This window comes from Lissotriton vulgaris, chromosome 7 (genome assembly GCF_964263255.1).
Source record: "Lissotriton vulgaris chromosome 7, aLisVul1.2, whole genome shotgun sequence".
Lineage (NCBI taxonomy): Eukaryota > Metazoa > Chordata > Amphibia > Caudata > Salamandridae > Lissotriton > Lissotriton vulgaris.
In genome coordinates, this window is record NC_141695.1 from 1,398,555,513 (window position 1) to 1,398,575,962 (window position 20,450).

At 44.2% G+C, this 20,450-nt stretch overlaps 1 protein-coding gene across 2 annotated transcripts in view; it reads right to left on the reverse strand.

The window, feature by feature from the left end:
* The window catches only part of LOC147705715 (sulfotransferase 1 family member D1-like), a 346,408-nt gene that overhangs the window by 165,871 nt on the left and 160,087 nt on the right, over positions 1-20,450 (reverse strand). For both annotated transcript variants that reach the window (XM_086932143.1, XM_086932142.1), the window contains exons 2-3: positions 4,500-4,648; positions 3,750-3,875 (exon numbers count right to left, since the gene is read on the reverse strand). In XM_086932143.1, the coding sequence (XP_086788269.1) occupies positions 3,750-3,875; positions 4,500-4,647 (274 nt within the window). In that variant the 5' untranslated portion in view covers position 4,648. The remainder of the gene's footprint in view (positions 1-3,749; positions 3,876-4,499; positions 4,649-20,450) is intronic.

Genomic DNA, 20,450 nt, shown 5'->3' on the forward strand with positions numbered 1-20,450 from the left:
GTCTGTGCCATAGCAGCACTGGCTCTATTTTAATCAGGTCTGTTATGTAAAAAAGGCCTAATTCTGAGTGACAATTAAAGTTAGAGGAGCTTTTGGGGAGTGCCAGGATATATTTTAAAAAAGAATTTTCAGCAACCTGGATAAGCGCGGAGTTTACAAAGCCCCAAACCCCACTACCATAGGTAGCACCAGCTACACATTTGGCTTTATAGATTTGAATTAATTCTGCAGGGTGTCTAGTCCCTAGTATACTTGAAAAGATTTTGAGAGCAGCGGTTGATCGAAAAAGCTCAAGCTTTTTAACAGAAACAGCATGGGTCCACATCTCATTTTGGGAAAAGAGTATCCCGAGATAAGAAAAATGCTTCGCAAATTCGAGCTTCTGTCCTGCTATAAAAATTGGCCTCTTGGATTTATTTTGCCTACCACAGTACATAGTGAAAGTCTTTGATGTATTGACTGTCAGGCCCAGCTCATTCATAAAGCGGGAAAAGCTGTCAACCACCCGCTGTAAACCCACTTGAGTACGTGACATAAGTGCAGCATCGTCAGCGTACAAAAGTGCTGGTATTGGGCGGCCTCCTACAAAAGGGGGATCCAAGCTTTCTTTGCACAGGACGTTTTCCGATCCATTTATATACAAGTTAAAAAGGAAGGGGGCCGGGACACAGCCCTGCCTGACCCTGCTTCTGATTGGAATTTTGTCGGTGTGTTCTCCATTTAGGCCAAAGCGAACGCAGGCTGACGCGTTGATATAAAAATGTTTAAGATAATAAATAATGTTAGATTCAACCCCAAGTTGTTCTAGTATTAACCACAGTTTAGAATGGACCACACAATCTAAGGCGGCCGAGAGATCTGCAAAGGCCAAAAACAAATTATCCTGTTTTTGACCTTGTGTATATGCCGACCAGCATTAGCAAATTCAAACCCTGTTCTACTGTCCCCAGACCAGAACGAAATCCATACTGAAGATCAGACAGAACAGAGGTTTCCTCCGCCCACTCCAAGAGCCGGTCCAGAATAACTCTGCCATCTATCTTTGTGAAGGAATCCAATAGGGAAATAGGCCTGTAACAGGCTGAGTCCTGTCTATTTCCCTTCTTGTAAATTGGAACTGGTATACACCCGTTACAACGCATCTTTTACTCCGCACTACCATTACAACGCGACTTTTACTCCGCATACCATTACAACGCATTGCGCTGGGGGGCGCTCTAGGATAGGGAATAAGTATAATTTACTATCCAACACCTTCCCTAGTGTCCACGGGGACTGGAGTTAGAATAGTAAATTATACTTACCACTATCCAGCACCCCAAAGCGCTATGCGTTGTAATGGTATGCGGAGTAAAAGTATGCGGAGTAACATGGTACATCCATTGGAACTATGACGGATTCCACCCAGGTGGGCAGAAATTCAGCAACGCAGCTAGCGTTAAGCACCTGGACCAGAAGGGGCGCCCATAGAGAAGAAACACTCTTAAATATATCTATGGGAACCCCGTCTGGGCCAGGCGCCTTAGCGCCCTTACTTCTACTCAGGCCCTTTTCAACCTCCTCGAGAGTAAAATGTAGGTTTCTGCTAGGGAGATGATTAAAAGTGGGGATCAAAGACCCCACTTGTTCTTCTCCTTCATACACTCTCGAAAAGTGTCTGACCCAATCTGAGTCGCATATTGCTATGTCTATTTTCGGACTGACATCTTTACTAAGGAAGGGAGTTCCCACAATTTTCCAGAAGCTCGCGCTATCATTTGTTAAGGAGGCAGAATGGAGAGCTTCCCAAGCTTCAGACCTCAGAGTAGTTTTCCTATCTTTAATTGCCATTTTGTAATCTTTCCTAGATCTGCGGATTTCCTCAGCAGATCTAGGTTTATTGTGCAGCGCCTTTTTTAGGGCTGCATAGGCCCTAGTACATCTGGAATCAAACCAACCTCCCTCTTTCTTTCGATTCTTAAATTGCCTAGTGAGGGTTTTTAATTTTGTTTGATATTACAGAAAAAGATGCAAGACAAATTTCAGGTGGTGAATCTATCTCTAAGCACGTAGTTATTTCTAAAAGGCATTTATCGACCACTGTTTTAATTATCTCTGCCTCATTTATCATAGCCCATTTTAATGTATATTCATTAGTTTTACCAATTACTAAGTCAGCGTCAAAGCTGTTACATTCTTTATGATTAATCAGTGTTGATACAGTAGGCAGCAGAATAGACACGCAAAGCGGAAAGTGGTCGCTCAATACTATATCAGGAACATTAAAAGAATGAATTCTGTTCCCACACTTATTAGAAATAGTGATATAGTCTATGGTTGTAGAGCAACCTCTACCATTAAATGTTGGGACTACTGTAGGGGTAGAGATACACATTTCATTTGCAAACCCTAGATCGAAATTAGCTAACAAGATATAAATTGTTACCCTAAAATAGTATGTTTAGAGTGGAAACGTCCCTCACCATCATCCCGTGTTACGCCGCATTTATTGTCCTTAGTTAATTCACATAAATTACAATTGAAATCCCCCAACATGATTACCATCAATTTATGCTTAAAAAATGTTTCCTGTACAAACAAGGCTTTAGTCAATTTCCTTAAGACATTCGTAACATCATCACAGGGAATATTATTAACAGTCCAATTTGACCTCTTTTTCAAAATCTCCATAGTGAGATTTCGCACAGCGCCTTCTCTCCACAGCCACATATTTATGCCGTTATTTCCTGTGCAGTGGCGGTCCCGCTGCGCAGAAGGATAACATGGACACTCTGGTTACATGCTTTCTAGGAGAAGACTTGTGTGCCCAAGTCCCGTTTATCTACCTGGTCATTTAGCAAATGTCGTGTATCGCTGGTGAGTAACAGTACTTCAGGGGAGGGCCCAACCTAACAGACTACACAGTAACTGTAGTGAAGGCAAGTGTGCCTTACTCCCTTTTATTAGCACGAAATTGGGAGCTGCTGGTGCGGATGTAAGGTTGTGTCCACCTGACATTGGTGCAGGGACAGTTGTGTCGCAAATGGGTCACCCAGTATCAGGTGAAAAGTTGTCCTAACAACATGTGCTCATAACCACTGCATACCTTATGCCTCACAGTCAGCAACTCAACGCCATGCCACACAGTCACCATTCCCATATGTAGCTTTCCTACCCTCCCCTGTTATATTATGTAATGTTATGTTAAGTTACAGAGGCGCAACTAGAGCCACATTTCGGGGGGGGGGCTAAGAAAAAATTTCAGGGGGGGCTGAAACATTAAGCAGTAGGTAGAGTGGCGCTGCAGGAGCTCTTAGAAGGGGTGAAACATCAACAAATCCTCTATAACATGCACACAGTCTTTTAAAGACCTGTGAAGTGCTCGAGTGCGGTTGTGTGTGTGCCCAGGAGCTGTCTGAGCCCGGGCTGCCACACACGACGGGGGGGGCTGAAGCCCTTTGATTCCAATGGGTGTTGCGCGCCGTGCTTATAGAGCACGCGGCTATTCGGGCCGAGATGTCCCGGCGCTATGTAGATCTGTAGAGGAGACCGTAAAACACAGACAGACTAAAGACCAAAAAGCCAGGTCTTCAGACCCTTCCTAAAGGACAGCAGATTGTCTAATTTCCTAAGAGAGAGGGGAAGCTTATTCCAAAGCTGAGGTGCCAGTAATCTGGTAGAGCACACAGCACTATCCACTTCAAGCTCTCACACTATCCCACAGAGTACTTCCTGGTGACACTCTTGAAACCCCAATAAACATGATTTACCTGTCTCCATCCCAGGGACGGCGAGATCGATGAAGGGCACTCGGTTAATAATAATGTCCCGTCCACACTTCTCAGTGTCACCATCAAAGTACAGCATCTCCATGACCTCGCTGACCCAGGTGGTACCTGCAAGAAGTCACCACAATTGTGTTAAAAAAACCATACTGGAGGCATAGATGCTCAGGAGGGACTCCCCAGGGACAGTGAACACTTTGTCATCTATGTTATAAGGGCTTCAGAAGAGGGAGGCTTGTTTCATGAGGCTGTGGTAAGAGGGGTGGGGCTGCCTGAAGCAGAGTTGCCTCAGAGGAGTCTCGAGGTAGGTAGTCGTGGGAGATCCTGAGTGACCCCAGAAGAGTAGCAGCGTACATAGAGATGAACAAGTGCCTTCTCGCGCTGGCCAAGAGTGACTTTGGATTAGTAAGAAGCAACCTTAAGTAGCTGTATCTTTGTAGACTGAAATAACCTAGTTGGAAATATAAGGTAGTGGGTGTGGATGCCAAGGCGCCTCCTATTTTCTCCCCCGACCCAACTCTCTTGTCAGCCGGCATAAAGCATCTCTCCCCTGTTTATAGAAGGTACAAGGTAGGAGGGAATCTTTCCAGACAGGATAGAGTCCCTGGTAATTGAGTTGATGTCTCTCACTGAGCACGAGGGACATCGGAGAAGGTTCACTAAAAGGCGGGACCTGATGTGTGTTCCTCATGCCCTGTGGCTGGAGTGAGCCAGAAAAAGACAAGCTAGACTCACCTGACTTAGTGTAGGTGCAAATCAGCAGGTCATCTGGCCGGGCCTGAAATTTCTCCACCTGGGCATAGTTTTCAGCAAAGTAGTGCATCAAAGGGTAGCCACGAACCATCTTTAGCGGCAGGCGAGGCACTGGTTCTTTGGTCGCCATACTGCGAAAAGGAACATATTCAGTGCAATGTATATTAATGCAAACATAGAGCCAATGATATTTTTGAGCAGCATGCCACGTGTGAGTTAGTCAGGGTCCCGGATGTTTCTTGCTTTGAGTTCTGGGACTGGTAGGTCTGCTCAACTCTTTGTTGATTTAGGATAATGAGATCCACAAACAAAAGAATGAACCTGGTTCCTTCTTTGATATTTTTATGCTTTTTGCAAGTATTGCTACAAATAGCTTAAACTGTATGTCACAGATAGCACCTTATCCCGTACTCAACAAATCATATAGTTTAAAGTGTGCTTTGTGTTAGGCCTTTGTCATGTTTGGTTGACTTTCTTCTCTATTTCAGTTCCCTGCTGCTTATTCGAAGGGCTTTCCTCTCTATTCTTGTCACTACCCTGCACCTGGTGCATTTCTGCTTTATCATTGTTTGTGATTGGATGAGTTGTATCTACCACTGTTGGAAATATGAGGGACCTTGTTTTTTATTCCTCAGGTCCCTATTTTATTTCTCTTTTAGTACTCTATGGAAGCACATCTCTTTCTCGTCTTTGTCCGTCTCTACTTCCCTACCCCCGTATTCTCTGCCTTTCGCTTTCCATCACCAGATGCTCTCCCCCTACCCTCCGGTTCTTCGTCCATTTTGTTAAAGTTGTTTACTGAGGGCCCAACAGCTGCACAGTGCTGCAGGAACTCTTACTTCTGCCATTTGCATGCCAACATAGTCCACGGGGACTACCAATGGGTGACCATTTTTTAAAAATATTTTTATTGTCATCAGTAACAATAGTAGGGCATAAGTCAATCAAAAGGTACATACATTGGTTATGGTTGATCAGCATAAATGATGAAGTCAGTACATGATGCAGAGAAATTAGGATAGCCTATTGAATGGGTGACCATTTTGAATGTTTTTTTGTCATAAAGAAAAAGAAAAAAGCATCCCAAGATGGCCACCATTGCATGCACATATCTACAGATTTGTGTTGACACAAAGCCAGGCCATCTTGGATTTTTTGTTTTCATACTTTATTGTTACTTTACCGCTTTTAGGTGGCCAATCGTTATTTTCAAGCGATAAATTAATAATAAATTATAAATTATGCCAGAGCAAACATGTATTGACAGAGTCAATAATTCTGCTACTGAATATCAGAGGCAAGACCTATTGGCTTTTTCCAAAACTTGTTATAAAAGTGTTTTACTAATGTGCTTATTTTATTTTATGATGTAGCATTATGTATTTCAAACTGACTCACGAAAACTTTTGACTGAATTATGCAAGTCCTGGTTTCATTCAATGCACTCATAGGGGCCATTTTATAGGTAGCTTTTAAGAGAGTAGAATAAATTGAGATCATTTCAAAGAAAAAAATAACAGATATCTTGGTCCAATAACAACAGCTGTACTTGTGAGGGTCATCCCTCTTTTGTCTCGCCTGGGCAAGTAGTTTAAATTTTAGCTAATTTTGTCGATCATGGAAAAGCAAAATTAACACAGACTGGTCAGATATAGGGAAAAAGACTTGCCAGAGCTTTCGGAAGAGGCATTATGGCCAGTATCTTTGAGTTTACTTTATTCAATTGTAAAACCGGCATCATTAAACAGCAATACTTTTTTCACTCTTTAAAGAGCCTGCCGGACGCCTCTGAAACAGGCCAGAATTCTGCAGGAAATCCCAATATGCAGGATGTGTGGTTGACTGGTGGCCCAGGATAAGTATATGCTTGTAGCCTGACTGCCCCATATTAATACCATTCTGGAAAGATGTAAAGAAAGTCCTAAAGGAAGTCATGGCATTTGAAGTCAATTTGAAGTCAAGGTAAGCCGGAGTTTGAATTTATTTGGGACCGATCTATCCACATCATATGATGAACTGAGTAAGAATCTTGAGTCCATGAGTTTCTTCCTGATTCTGTTAAAAAGAAGTAAGACTCTGGAGAAAGTTGATCCTATCTGATGCTCCATTGGTGTCAGATTGGCTCAATTCCCTCTGCTATTTTAGTCAATTAGATTTGGCTCGTAAGGTCAAGTCAGTCAAGAGAATGAGGAATCCCTTTATCACCTGGCAACCAAACAGCAATTGGCCAATGATTACACCTTAGCACTGCCGAAATAAGGGTCGAAACAGTCAACAAGCATTCGCATCAGTTCCCCGGGCAGAAGAGAACAGGGCCAACTCCTCGAGTTGGACTTTGACTGATGGTCGAATGAGGAAGAGAAACAAAAGTGGTCTGCCAGTGGTGTAATGAAGGGTATGAGGTGGCTCCCGTACAGTCCCCCAGCTTCCCATTGTGTGGAGGTGCCCCCTCATATCAGTAGGGGTTTCAACAGGACAGTTGGAATCCAAGGAAAACAGATAAATAGTTGACAACATCATGTTATGCAACCAGAGAGACAGTATAGCACAATGAATAACGATTTCAGTATTACTGACTATGGGGCAGATGTATCATCCGTTTTTTTTGTCGCAAACGCTGCGATTCGGAAAATAGCAGCGTTTGCGACAAAAAAAACGGGATTTGGAATGTATCATTCAAAAAGCCTCGCAATATTAAGGAATCGCTAATTTAGCGATTCCTTAACATTGCGAGGCTTTTAAGAAATGGCAAATTGCGATTTAATATTTGAAATGTATCAAGCATTTCAGTGTTGCGATTTTTGACTAAGAATTCGCAAATTACCATCAACTTGTAGTTGGTGGTAACTTGCGAATTCTTTTCAAAAAGCACTTTTTTTAAATTCTAAAGGTGCCATATGACGCTCATACGTGCCCTTAGGGCATGTATGTGCGCCATATGCGTACACATATCAAATTCAGGGGTGCAGCAGGGTGTCCTTAAGACACCCTTGCACCCTTGAAATTATTCTCAATTTGCGATTAGCTAATTGCTAATCGCAAATTGAGTATAAATTTACATTCATTCCTATGGGCCTCCTGGCCCATAGAAATGAATGGGAAATTATTCCTTAATTGCGATTAGCAATTTGCTAATCGCAATTAAGGAATTCTAAGGAATCGCTAATAAGTAGCGAAATTCTACATACATACCATTTTGCACTTCTCAAATAGCGATTCCTTAACAATTGCTATTTGAGAAGTGCAAAATGGTATCTTGATACATCTGCCCCTTACATTTTAACGGGTTAGGGCCTCATTGCATGTTTTTTTCACATCACACAAATTTTAATTAATACAGCCATGAAGAAAATAATTTTTACTGGGCGCCCATTCCTGAGAAATAAGGAGCCAATTGTTTCTTTTGCAACACGATCGATTTTCAATAGCATTTTTTTTCACAGATAATTCCCAAAAGGTGCTCCCAATATAGTCCAATACTTCACAGTATGCATTAGGACTATAAAAAAAATATATATATATATATATATATATATATGTATATATATGTCAAAAAAACATCTTCCCTCACGGAAAACAGTTGAGTCGCACACATGACTTCGTTTTATTGCCGTTTTATTTAAAGGCGAACAACGTGATTTCAGGACTTTACGACGCGTTTCGTTTCCCTTGGAAACTTTTTCAAGTGGTGTCCTTCACCTGACAGGCAGTCCGTTTAGTTCCACAGTTCGATGTTTAATTAACTTGTTTACCTTTCCTCCGAAGGCATTTCATTGTGGAGACTTTCCATTTTCAAGTTGCATTGTGGAGCCTGTGGTCCTGACGGCTGTCTGCTGATTAAACCCTCCAGTGGGCGGTGAGTTGGTCTCGCTGTTCCAATAAACCAATTTTTGTCGGCTTTGAAGTTTCCCATGTCAGCCCCTTTTCAGGCTGACCCGGGACCAATACCAAGGTCCAGTCCTCGGCGGCACCTCTCTCCCTGGTCCGTGTGATCGGTTCTAGCACTTGGGTTCAGTTCGGGAGAGTGTGGCGCTCTTGTGGCGGTGCGTGTACTCTTCGGCAGAACCACGCCGATTTAAATGTCAAAAAAACATCTTCCCTCACGGAAAACAGTTGAGTCGCACACATGACTTCGTTTTATTGCCGTTTTATTTAAAGGCGAACAACGTGATTTCAGGACTTTACGACGCGTTTCGTTTCCCTTGGAAACTTTTTCAAGTGGTGTCCTTCACCTGACAGGCAGTCCGTTTAGTTCCACAGTTCGATGTTTAATTAACTTGTTTACCTTTCCTCCGAAGGCATTTCATTGTGGAGACTTTCCATTTTCAAGTTGCATTGTGGAGCCTGTGGTCCTGACGGCTGTCTGCTGATTAAACCCTCCAGTGGGCGGTGAGTTGGTCTCGCTGTTCCAATAAACCAATTTTTGTCGGCTTTGAAGTTTCCCATGTCAGCCCCTTTTCAGGCTGACCCGGGACCAATACCAAGGTCCAGTCCTCGGCGGCACCTCTCTCCCTGGTCCGTGTGATCGGTTCTAGCACTTGGGTTCAGTTCGGGAGAGTGTGGCGCTCTTGTGGCGGTGCGTGTACTCTTCGGCAGAACCACGCCGATTTAAATGTCAAAAAAACATCTTCCCTCACGGAAAACAGTTGAGTCGCACACATGACTTCGTTTTATTGCCGTTTTATTTAAAGGCGAACAACGTGATTTCAGGACTTTACGACGCGTTTCGTTTCCCTTGGAAACTTTTTCAAGTGGTGTCCTTCACCTGACAGGCAGTCCGTTTAGTTCCACAGTTCGATGTTTAATTAACTTGTTTACCTTTCCTCCGAAGGCATTTCATTGTGGAGACTTTCCATTTTCAAGTTGCATTGTGGAGCCTGTGGTCCTGACGGCTGTCTGCTGATTAAACCCTCCAGTGGGCGGTGAGTTGGTCTCGCTGTTCCAATAAACCAATTTTTGTCGGCTTTGAAGTTTCCCATGTCAGCCCCTTTTCAGGCTGACCCGGGACCAATACCAAGGTCCAGTCCTCGGCGGCACCTCTCTCCCTGGTCCGTGTGATCGGTTCTAGCACTTGGGTTCAGTTCGGGAGAGTGTGGCGCTCTTGTGGCGGTGCGTGTACTCTTCGGCAGAACCACGCCGATTTAATTGTCAAAAAAACATCTTCCCTCACGGAAAACAGTTGAGTCGCACACATGACTTCGTTTTATTGCCGTTTTATTTAAAGGCGAACAACGTGATTTCAGGACTTTACGACGCGTTTCGTTTCCCTTGGAAACTTTTCCAAGTGGTGTCCTTCACCTGACAGGCAGTCCGTTTAGTTCCACAGTTCGATGTTTAATTAACTTGTTTACCTTTCCTCCGAAGGCATTTCATTGTGGAGACTTTCCATTTTCAAGTTGCATTGTGGAGCCTGTGGTCCTGACGGCTGTCTGCTGATTAAACCCTCCAGTGGGCGGTGAGTTGGTCTCGCTGTTCCAATAAACCAATTTTTGTCGGCTTTGAAGTTTCCCATGTCAGCCCCTTTTCAGGCTGACCCGGGACCAATACCAAGGTCCAGTCCTCGGCGGCACCTCTCTCCCTGGTCCGTGTGATCGGTTCTAGCACTTGGGTTCAGTTCGGGAGAGTGTGGCGCTCTTGTGGCGGTGCGTGTACTCTTCGGCAGAACCACGCCGATTAAATTGCGATTTAATATTTGAAATGTATCAAGCATTTCAGTGTTGCGATTTTTGACTAAGAATTCGCAAATTACCATCAACTTGTAGTTGGTGGTAACTTGCGAATGCTTTTCAAAAAGCACTTTTTTTAAATTCTAAAGGTGCCATATGACGCTCATACGTGCCCTTAGGGCATGTATGTGCGCCATATGCGTACACATATCAAATTCAGGGGTGCAGCAGGGTGTCCTTAAGACACCCTTGCACCCTTGAAATTATTCTCAATTTGCGATTAGCTAATTGCTAATCGCAAATTGAGTATAAATTTACATTCATTCCTACGGGCCTCCTGGCCCATAGAAATGAATGGGAAATTATTCCTTAATTGCGATTAGCAATTTGCTAATCGCAATTAAGGAATTCTAAGGAATCGCTAATAAGTAGCGAAATTCTACATACATACCATTTTGCACTTCTCAAATAGCGATTCCTTAACAATCGCTATTTGAGAAGTGCAAAATGGTATCTTGATACATCTGCCCCTTACATTTTAACGGGTTCCCATGATGCACTGGGCCAGGGTCAGACTAATTTGCATATAGCCAAGTTCTGAGCTGGGATGGTGCAGTGAGCTAAAAAACGGTGATGGATCAAGCCCTGATCTTTGGACTGGGTAAGAGTGGTCTGCTTAATTCAGACACTCTGTTCATCACCACCCCCTTTTCTGAATCATTTTTGTCCACCATAAGCGTGGAAGGGTATACTCGGATGTGAGTCCCTTGCTCATTGCACCATCAGGATTCAAGCAAGCCGGGCCGAAGACGGCTGAAATGCCAGAAACCGGTCCCCGGAAGCTTGTTTCCTTCCCAGTATAAGAATTGGCTTGGTAGTTTGGTCTGCCCTGTTCCCATGATACACTGGGCCAGGGTCAGACTAATTTGCAGATAGCCAAGTTCTGAGCTGGGATGGTGCAGTGAGCTAAAAAACGGTGATGGATCAAGCCCTGATCTTTGGACTAGGTAAGAGTGGTCTGCTTAATTCAGACACTCTGTTCATCACCACCCCCTTTTCTGAATCATTTTTGTCCACCATAAGCATGGAAGGGTATATTCAGATGTGAGTCCCTTGCTCATTGCACCATTAGGATTCAAGCAAGCCGGGCCGAAGACGGCTGAAATTCCAGAAACCGGTCCCCGGAAGCTTGTTTCCTTCCCAGTATAAGAATTGGCTTGGTAGTTTGGTCTGCCCTGTTCCCATGATGCACTGGGCCAGGGTCAGACTAATTTGCATATAGCCAAGTTCTGAGCTGGGATGGTGCAGTGAGCTAAAAAACGGTGATGGATCAAGCCCTGATCTTTGGACTGGGTAAGAGTGGTCTACTTATCACCCCATAATTTTAGTATGGAGGAGGGGACTGAGGCTATCTGATGTCTAGTAATATGACAGCATTTATATCCTGGAACGTTAATGGGCTTTGGTGTCCTCTGAGGCGTAGGTTGATCTTAAAATACCTGGAACAATCTGCCACCAGAGTAATCCTCCTTCAGGAAACTCATCTAAGTTCCAGCGAGGGTAAAGAGGTCTTCGGGAAACTTAGATGGGTAGGGGCGTTTTGTTGTTTAGGCCAAACGGTCGCAACTAAGGGGGTGGCAATCCTGATTAAGGCAGGCAGTGAAGGATCCATAAAGTCAATGTTAACTGATCACACAGGAAGATGGGTCTCCGCGCAGGTTGATCTCAATGGCAGTGAACTGACAATTGTGTCTTACTATGGGCCAAATATAGACGACCCCACCTGTCTATTAAAAGTGCAGTCCAACTTGACGGAAGTTACCTCTCCCATGATTGTAGGGGGGGACTTTAACGTTCTCCTTGACCCGAGACAGGATCGTTCTAATCATAGTCAGTATGTTTCGGCCCCAAGATCACGTCGTGCTATGGTGAACATGATGCACGAGATAGGCCTGATTGATGCCTGGAATCAATCAGGCCTATCTGGAAAGAAGGGGACAGCCCCGGGCTTTACATATTTTAGTAAAAAGCATGGGCATGCTTCTAGATTAGATTACATTCTTCTAGATAGACTAGGTTTGGAGGCCCTGGTTGATATAGAGATTCTCCCAAGCATCTTGTCTGATCACGCCCCTGTTGTGTTTGCTCTTTTGGTGGGCAGGGTCAGGGGCACAACAATCCCCCGGTGGACTTTAAAAAGGACCGTTCTAAATAATCAAGGCATAGTTTCCGCTGTAGGCACTTCCATTACTAATTTTTTCTCTGATAACATTGGTTCAGCCCCACTTGAATATGTCTGGGATGCATATAAGGCCCACGCTAGAGGCCAATTCCACAGTCTGACTAGCTCATGTAACAGGGAGGAGGCGAAGAAGTTCAAAAATTGGAAGATAATATTTCATTATTAGAGGCCTCAAGAGTGAACAGCCAGGCAGACAATTTAGTACAGATCTCACTGGAAATAGATCGCCTCGGCTCAGAGTATCGAGGTATGTTAGATCTGAAAATTAAGGCACAGTGGGCCGTTCACTCTATGGAGAACTATGAGTATGGCGAAAGAGCCGGGGCAGTATTGGCCAGAAAGATCAGAGCAGATCGAGTCAGGAACAATATAAATAAACTGAATATTGATGATCAGGGTACCATTTCCTGCCATCAGGAAGAGATGGAAAAGCGCTTACTCTCCCTTTTTTCTAAACTATATGAGGAGGAATCCTCTCCCAGCTCTGAAAATACTCTGCGCTGGCTGGAGAATAAGGCTTTGCCGAGTCTGACGGAGGAAGGTCGGGGTATGCTCAATAGCCCTTTCACGGAGGAAGAAATAAGACTTCATAATAAGAAATAAAAAACAACAAAGCCGCAGGGCCGGATGCCCTTCCTGGTGAAGTGTACAAGGTGTTCCAAGATATTATGGCACCAAGACTTTGTGAACTATTTAACTACGTCTATAGCTCAGAGGGAAGGGCCCCGCCATCTTGGAAGGAGTCCACAATTGTGCTTATATTGAAACCAGGGAAAGATCCTCTTAAAGCAGACTTCTTCAAGCCTATCTCCCTGCTAAACGCAGACTATAAGATCTTTACTGGTATTTTGGCAGGGAGATTGGCTAAGCTGGCCCCTCTACTCATCAATCCAGATCAAAGGGGTTTTATACCTGGTAGATTCATTCAAGAGCTGACCCTGCAATTAATAGGAAGCATAGATCTGGCGGTAGCACGGTCGGAGCCCTTGGCGGTGGCAGCATATGATGCCGCCAAGGCCTTTGACCGTGTTAATTGGGGCTTCCTCTGGGATCTTTTGAGTACCATGGGGTTCGGTACAATCTTCATCCAGGCGATGAGAGGGTGCTATGAGGGGGCTACAGCTGCGATCCTAGTGAATGGGTTTCTGACCACTCGCTTCAGTATAGGGAGGGGAACTAGGCAGGGGTGCCCTCTGTCGCCCCTCCTGTTTGACATCTATATAGAGCCTCTGGCGCAGGCATTGAGGATAGATGAACTGATTACACCTTTTACAGTTAAGGAATATAGTTGCCAGCTGGCGTTATATGCAGATGATCTGCTGGTCTACACTTGCAATCCAGCTGAGGTGTTTCCCAGAGTAGAGGAAATTATGAGTGACTATGGTCAGTATTCTGGGTATCTGATTAATGCCTCGAAAACTGAAACAATGAGCTGGGGAGTAGATAATTGGGGTGCTGCGCAAAATACCCAGTTCAGATACTTAGGCATAATAATAACGTCAGACCTAAACAATTTAGTGCAGATAAACGTAAAAAGGGTAGATAAGGACATAGATCATCTCTTTTTGCGGTGGCAGAACCTCCCTCTTACAATCTATGGCCGTGTCAACCTGGTCAAGATGGTTATTTTGCCTAAATTGACGTATCTATTCAATACGATACCCCTGATTTTCTCAGATAAAATCTTGGGGAAAATTCAGGGGAAAATAGGTAGTTTCATATGGGCAAACAAAACGTCCAGAATATATTGGAAAAAACTCAAAAGGAAATTGTTAAAGGGGGGTCTTGCGCTCCCAGATGTCCTCTGGTATGCCTTTGCGTTTCAGTTAAAAAATATTCGAAGCCTCCTTACTAGTCCTGATAATTCTAATTGGGGACAGATTCTGAACACAATGGTGGATCTAGAGGGGGGTGGGCTCGGTTTCCTGTATAAATTCAGCTCACCCAGATACTACAAAAAGGTGTGCCTTAAGGTTTTAAAACTTGCCTTTTCAGTATGGAGGAGAGCAAAAGTAAAATGGGGCATAAAATACTACTCTGATTTTGCCCCAATCTGGGAGTCGCCGGGACTGCCACTCTGTCTAAGGGACGGTCTGTCCCTTCCCATCAGGAGAGCTGGAATAACAATCTGGTCGGATCTGATAACATCAGAGGGGGTTCTCCCGTGGGAGGTGTTGAGATCTAAGATGGGGGACTCCCTTTCCAAATTTAAATATATTCAACTTTGCTCATGGTATTCTGCTGAGAAGGATAACATTGGCGGTAATTGGGATATTGAGCTCGCCCTTCAAGCTCCTGGGTGTAAAAAGAAGGAAGTGGGTTTCTGGTACAAAAAAACCCTAGAGGCAGAGGAAACCCATGCCCAGCCACTCTATCTGGTTTGGAGCTTGTCATCTTTGGAGGCTGCCTCAGTCACCCTGTATGATACATCTCTCCAATATTTGTATAAATATGTTAGATCTGCCTCACTTAAGAAGAACCATTTTTATGTAATCAATAGGCTATATTACACACCCCAAAAAAATTGCGAAATTTGTTAGCCCGCCCCCGGGGTGCCCAAGATGTGGATTAATCGAGGCAGATGACATCCATGTCTTTTATGACTGCCCAATCTTGGGCCCCTACTGGTTAAGTGTGGAGAAGGCAATGGAGAGTATTTTCAAGATAAGACTTACCTTAAATACAGTTAGAGTGATGTTCTGTTTAGACGCTGATCTTATAGGTGTACTAAGGGTGGCACAGGTGGCTTTATTTTTTAATTGTATTATAATTGCACGTAGGGAGATATGTAAGGTATGGAAGGATACTAGTCCTCCCCTGTATGAAAGTTGGCTTCAAGCTGCACTCAGAATAGCACGATTTGAATCCGTCATGGCACTCAATGTAAATAGTATTGTTTGGGCACCCTTAATGGAATGGGGAAAAGAAATTAGGCTGATATGATATGATGTCTTAAACTGTCCTATGATTACACCATGCCTCGGAACAAAGGGGGCAGGCTTGGTCGGCCCAGGTAAAGCAAGAACTTCACCCCTGGGCGCCCAGGACGGTATGGGGATGCTAGTGTTCATTTGCACTCACCTTGGTGAAATGAGGACAAAAAAAAAAAAAAAAGAGTGGTCTGCTTAATTCAGACACTCTGTTCATCACCACCCCCTTTTCTGAATCATTTTTGTCCACCATAAGCGTGGAAGGGTATACTCAGATGTGAGTCCCTTGCTCATTGCACCATCAGGATTCAAGCAAGCCGGGCCGAAGACGGCTGAAATGCCAAAAACCGGTCCCCGAAAGCTTGTTCCCTTCCCAGTATAAGAATTGGCTTGGTAGTTTGGTCTGCCCTGTTTCCATGATGCACTGGGCCAGGGCCAGACTAATTTGCATATAGCCAAGTTCTGAGCTGGGATGGTGCAGTGAGCTAAAAAACGGTGATGGATCAAGCCCTGATATTTGGACTGGGTAAGAGTGGTCTGCTTAATTCAGACACTCTGTTCACCACCACCCCCATTTCTGAATCATTTTTGTCCACCATAAGCATGGAAGGGTATACTCAGATGTGAGTCCCTTGCTCATTGCACCATCAGGATTCAAGCAAGCCGGGCCGAAGACAGCTGAAATGCCAGAAACCGGTCCCCGGAAGCTTGTTTCCTTCCCAGTATAAGAATTGGCTTGGTAGTTTGGTCTGCCCTGTTCCCATGATGCACTGGGCCAGGGTCAGACTAATTTGCATATAGCCAAGTTCTCAGCTGGGATGGTGCAGTGAGCTAAAAAACGGTGATGGATCAAGCCCTTATCTTTGGACTGGGTAAGAGTGGTCTGCTTAATTCAGACACTCTGTTCATCACCACCCCCTTTTCTGAATCATTTTTGTCCACCATAAGCGTGGAAGGGTATACTCAGATGTGAGTCCCTTGCTCATTGCACCATCAGGATTCAAGCAAGCCGGGCCGAAGACGGCTGAAATGCCAGAAACTGGTCCCCGGAAGCTTGTTTCCTTCCCAGTATAAGAATTGGCTTTGTAGTTTGGTCTGCCCTGTTCCCATGATGCACTGGGCCAGGGTCAGACTAATTTGCATATAGCCAAGTTCTGAGCTGGGATGGTGCAGTGAGCTCAAAAACGGTGATGGATCAAGCCCTGATCTTTGGACTGGGTAAGAGTGGTCTGCTTAATTCAGACACTCTGTTCATCACCACCCCCTTTTCTGAATCGTTCTTACAAAGCCCAGCATCAGTGTTTTACCCTCGCTTACATATTGATGCATGAAGCTGATTTTCACACACCCCAGTGTATATAACCTATTACTTGTGGGTTTCCCCATTGCCACAATGCACAGCATACACTTGACATGGCTTAACATAATGACAAGGAACACACACGAATGTCTTCTAGACAAGCGCAGCATAGGTGTATAGGTACATAAAGTTTCAACTAAATTATTTACATCAAACAGTGGCTTAAATGTACAATTTAAAGCATCTCTTTGCCTCAAATTCGCGCACTTTGTTTCTAAGATTCTCGCAGGAGCTCTCTAAGTCATGCTGAGTTTTATTCCTGTTTTTCTCACCTCCACATATCTTCCAGTTTCCCATCTGCTTCCACCTCTCTCTCTCATGTTCTATGATCATTGTATCTTCTGGGTTCTCTCACTTCTTCTTCGCTCTTTCGTGATCCACTTTCTGTATTTCTCGATTATATGACATATTAATATGTCCCTTCTAACTCTACCTCTGTCCTAACCCTTTCCCTTCTACAGAGTCATGTACTTTATTCACTCATCTCTTTTTATTTCATGCTTCACATCTGCACTAAGCATGAGCGGATTTTGCGGATTGGCAATCCGCGAATTTTGCGGATTTGCGGATTCGCAATCCGCAAAATCCGCGAATTCCCGCGAATTTGCGGATTTTTTTTTTTTTTGTGTTCGCCCGTGTTTCTGCCAGTTCGCGAGGGTTTTTACAATTTCGCAATTTGCGAACTTACCTGTCGGGTCGCAAGTTTTGCGAACTTGTTGTTTCTACGTGTCCAGCCTGTTTGGGACACTCTTCTTCATCACTGCCACTCTCTGTCACCACTGCCACTCTCTGACTACTCATGCCACCCTCTGGCCCACCCATGCCACCCTCTGTTTCATCACTACACCCTCTGGTTGTCCAGTGTACATTATTTTCGGCAAAGCAAAGCACACCTTCCCTGCCTCAAGTGACCTGAATTAATTTGGGGCTGATTAATGTGTCACAGAATATTTTTTTAGCTGGCACCTGCTTCCTTAGTGCGCCCTGATTAGTGATCTTTTGCACTTGCTAAGTGCTTTCATTGTTGCAAAATTAGTTACAACACCTGCCCTGCCCCAACTGACAATAATGAATTAGGGGCTGATTAATGGATTTTAACTTCCAGCCTGGCTCCTGCTTGTCTCCCTTAGCTGTAATTCAGGACCTTTGTGGCATATGTGTAACTATTCTGAGGTTCAGAGCAGGGTCACATAATAGTTTCAACTGGCAACTGAACTCTGGAGGGGCCCCTCAGGAAGCCCTACAGGAAATGGCTACTAATGATGTGCCTGAACTTTTGAACCTGGTAAGTAGTTACTTTCAGTTTTGCCAAGATCGTATTTCTGCAATTTCGCACTTATTCGCGGGGCGCGAACTCACGCTAACAGTGCGAGCAGCGCGAGCAAAATCCGCTGCTCGCGGATTTGCGGATTTTGCGGGAAATTCGCAAATCTCGCGGATTGCGGATTTCCCGAAAATCCGCAAAATCCGCGAGCGGAACGGATTTTCCGCCCACACCTAATCTGCACCACTACTCAGCCATTGAATACATGTACAATCTCTTCATTTATCCTATTAAGTCTTTGCTCACCTCCATTATTGCCTATCCTTCTCGCCTTGCCCTTCTTGCATTCAACAGCTGCATTCCACTCCCTCCAGCATTGTCTGCCTCCTGCTCTCTCTTTGCTAGCGTTTCTTTGTTTCATTCTCATGGCTTTTTCGCCTGTACCTACATCCCCCTCTCTCTCAGTCTATTGATCCTTTCTGTCTCTCTATTTCTGTCCCCTGTTTCGTTTGTTATCTCTGATACCTCATATTTATGCATTTCTTTTTTATCTCATTTTCAATTCTTCCTTTTGCCCTTCCCATGTCTCTCTATATGCGCTTTCAGGAGTTTCTTTTTTATTTTATTTGTTTTGCACCATCAGTCAACTTCTGCTTTGCTTTTTCTCCTGCAAGTTCTACTCCTCATGTAGATTCTCCCTCTTTTCGCTTTTGTGTCTTCTTTTCCTTTCCTTGATTCTTCATGTTTGTTGATCAGATTTGTCCTCTTCTTTCTTTTCATCTCATGTTTGTTCTTTCCCCTCACTTTATAGCTCATCTATATCCCACTCTCTCATTTATCTTTCCCTGTCACGATGCACAGATCGTATCACTCCTTCAACTGATAAAGAATAAGAGTCTTGGTAAACAGATTTCCCCTAAAGTAGCTCCCATGTACATTGATGATGTCCTCATGAGATGGACTACTCTAAAATGTTCAAAAATGTTAAATGAAAGATCACAAGATATAAGGTTTACCATTCAGTACAGCTCCGAGGCTAGAGGCTTTTTGGACATTGCCATCGACGCAGATAGTGATCACTTATATACTACCCTCTTCAGAAAGAACAGTGAGAGAAATACCCTCTAGCAATATTCAAACCATCACCAAATAAATCTAAGGGACAATCTGCCTTATGGGCAGTTTCTGCGTATCTGAAGGAACTGTTCTAATAAACCAGATTACTTTAAGGGGTCTGAGCAGGGTTGGATTGGGAATGAAAATCGGCCCGGGCACACAAAAAAAAAATCAGCCCATATTTGCATAAACACTCCTCATATCACTGCGTTGGTGTAATCTTATAAAAAAAACTGGGGGGGGTGTTAAAAAAATGCACGTGTTAGTTTACACTGGTGAAACAAGTGAGGCCACTTCTACTCAGGCCCCTTGCCCCCGCTCAGTATGTGCAGACATTAATGGGCCGGCTCGAGAGACAAAGGGAGTGATACCTGTGCTAAACGGAGGTAATGAGCACCCATTCGCCTCTAGAAAGGCCACTCAGACTCCCACTGGGCCGCTGACTGTATCAGAAGAACAGAGACAGCGCCCAAATAGCCCTTCAGGCTGCTCAAAAAAGCAGCCCACAGCAGCCCTCGGACACCGGCCTCTCGGGCATTGCCCAATGCCCGCGTTACCAATCCGACTCTGGGTCTGAGGATTTCTCACTACCATTGAAAGGGGTTACCACAGAAGTGTTGTGAAAAAAGAATGCAAGTGCAAGTGCAAACCCAAACGGAGCACAGACTCTACAAATAGTAGAATAACATGCGTGACTCCCTTTTGCACGCGCAGCAATGAAATACTCAAAATCATTCATTGTCACTGGACTCTGTTCTAATTGAAACCAATGAGGCTCCAATGCATTCTTTTAAGAGGGCTAAGGATATGTGGATAGCTCCTTTTTAGGAGAGCCATCTAAACCTACTTTACTCTCACTATGGGATTTACCACAGATTACAGGACACTTTAAGTACCCTAGAGACAGACATTTAACCACAAGGAGGTTAAAGCACACAATTTGCAGCACTGTAGCAGGATCGGGTGTAAAGTACAGGGGCGCCCTTTGTACAACACTTTACCTCCTTGAACCATCCCATAGACAGTAAGAGATGGTGGGTGATTGAGAGAATCAATACAAAGTCCAGAGGCGGGAACTTTACCAACATCCTTAACGTGCAGGTGTGTAATTGTAGCCACCTTTTGAATACTGTAGCCCACCGCTTGAATGAGTATGAGGAGATATCCAGACAGGTGTTGGATTTGAATAATGGTTAACTAACACCAGCCTCAAGTGCAGTGTGTCTTATAAGGTGCTGGATGGATGACTGAGTGTAACTTTAAAGGGGTCTCAGAACACAACTTCAGCCAATGCGCCACCTATATGAACACTTTCTTATGGATGTATTAACACTGAATTTGTGTTTGCCTAAATA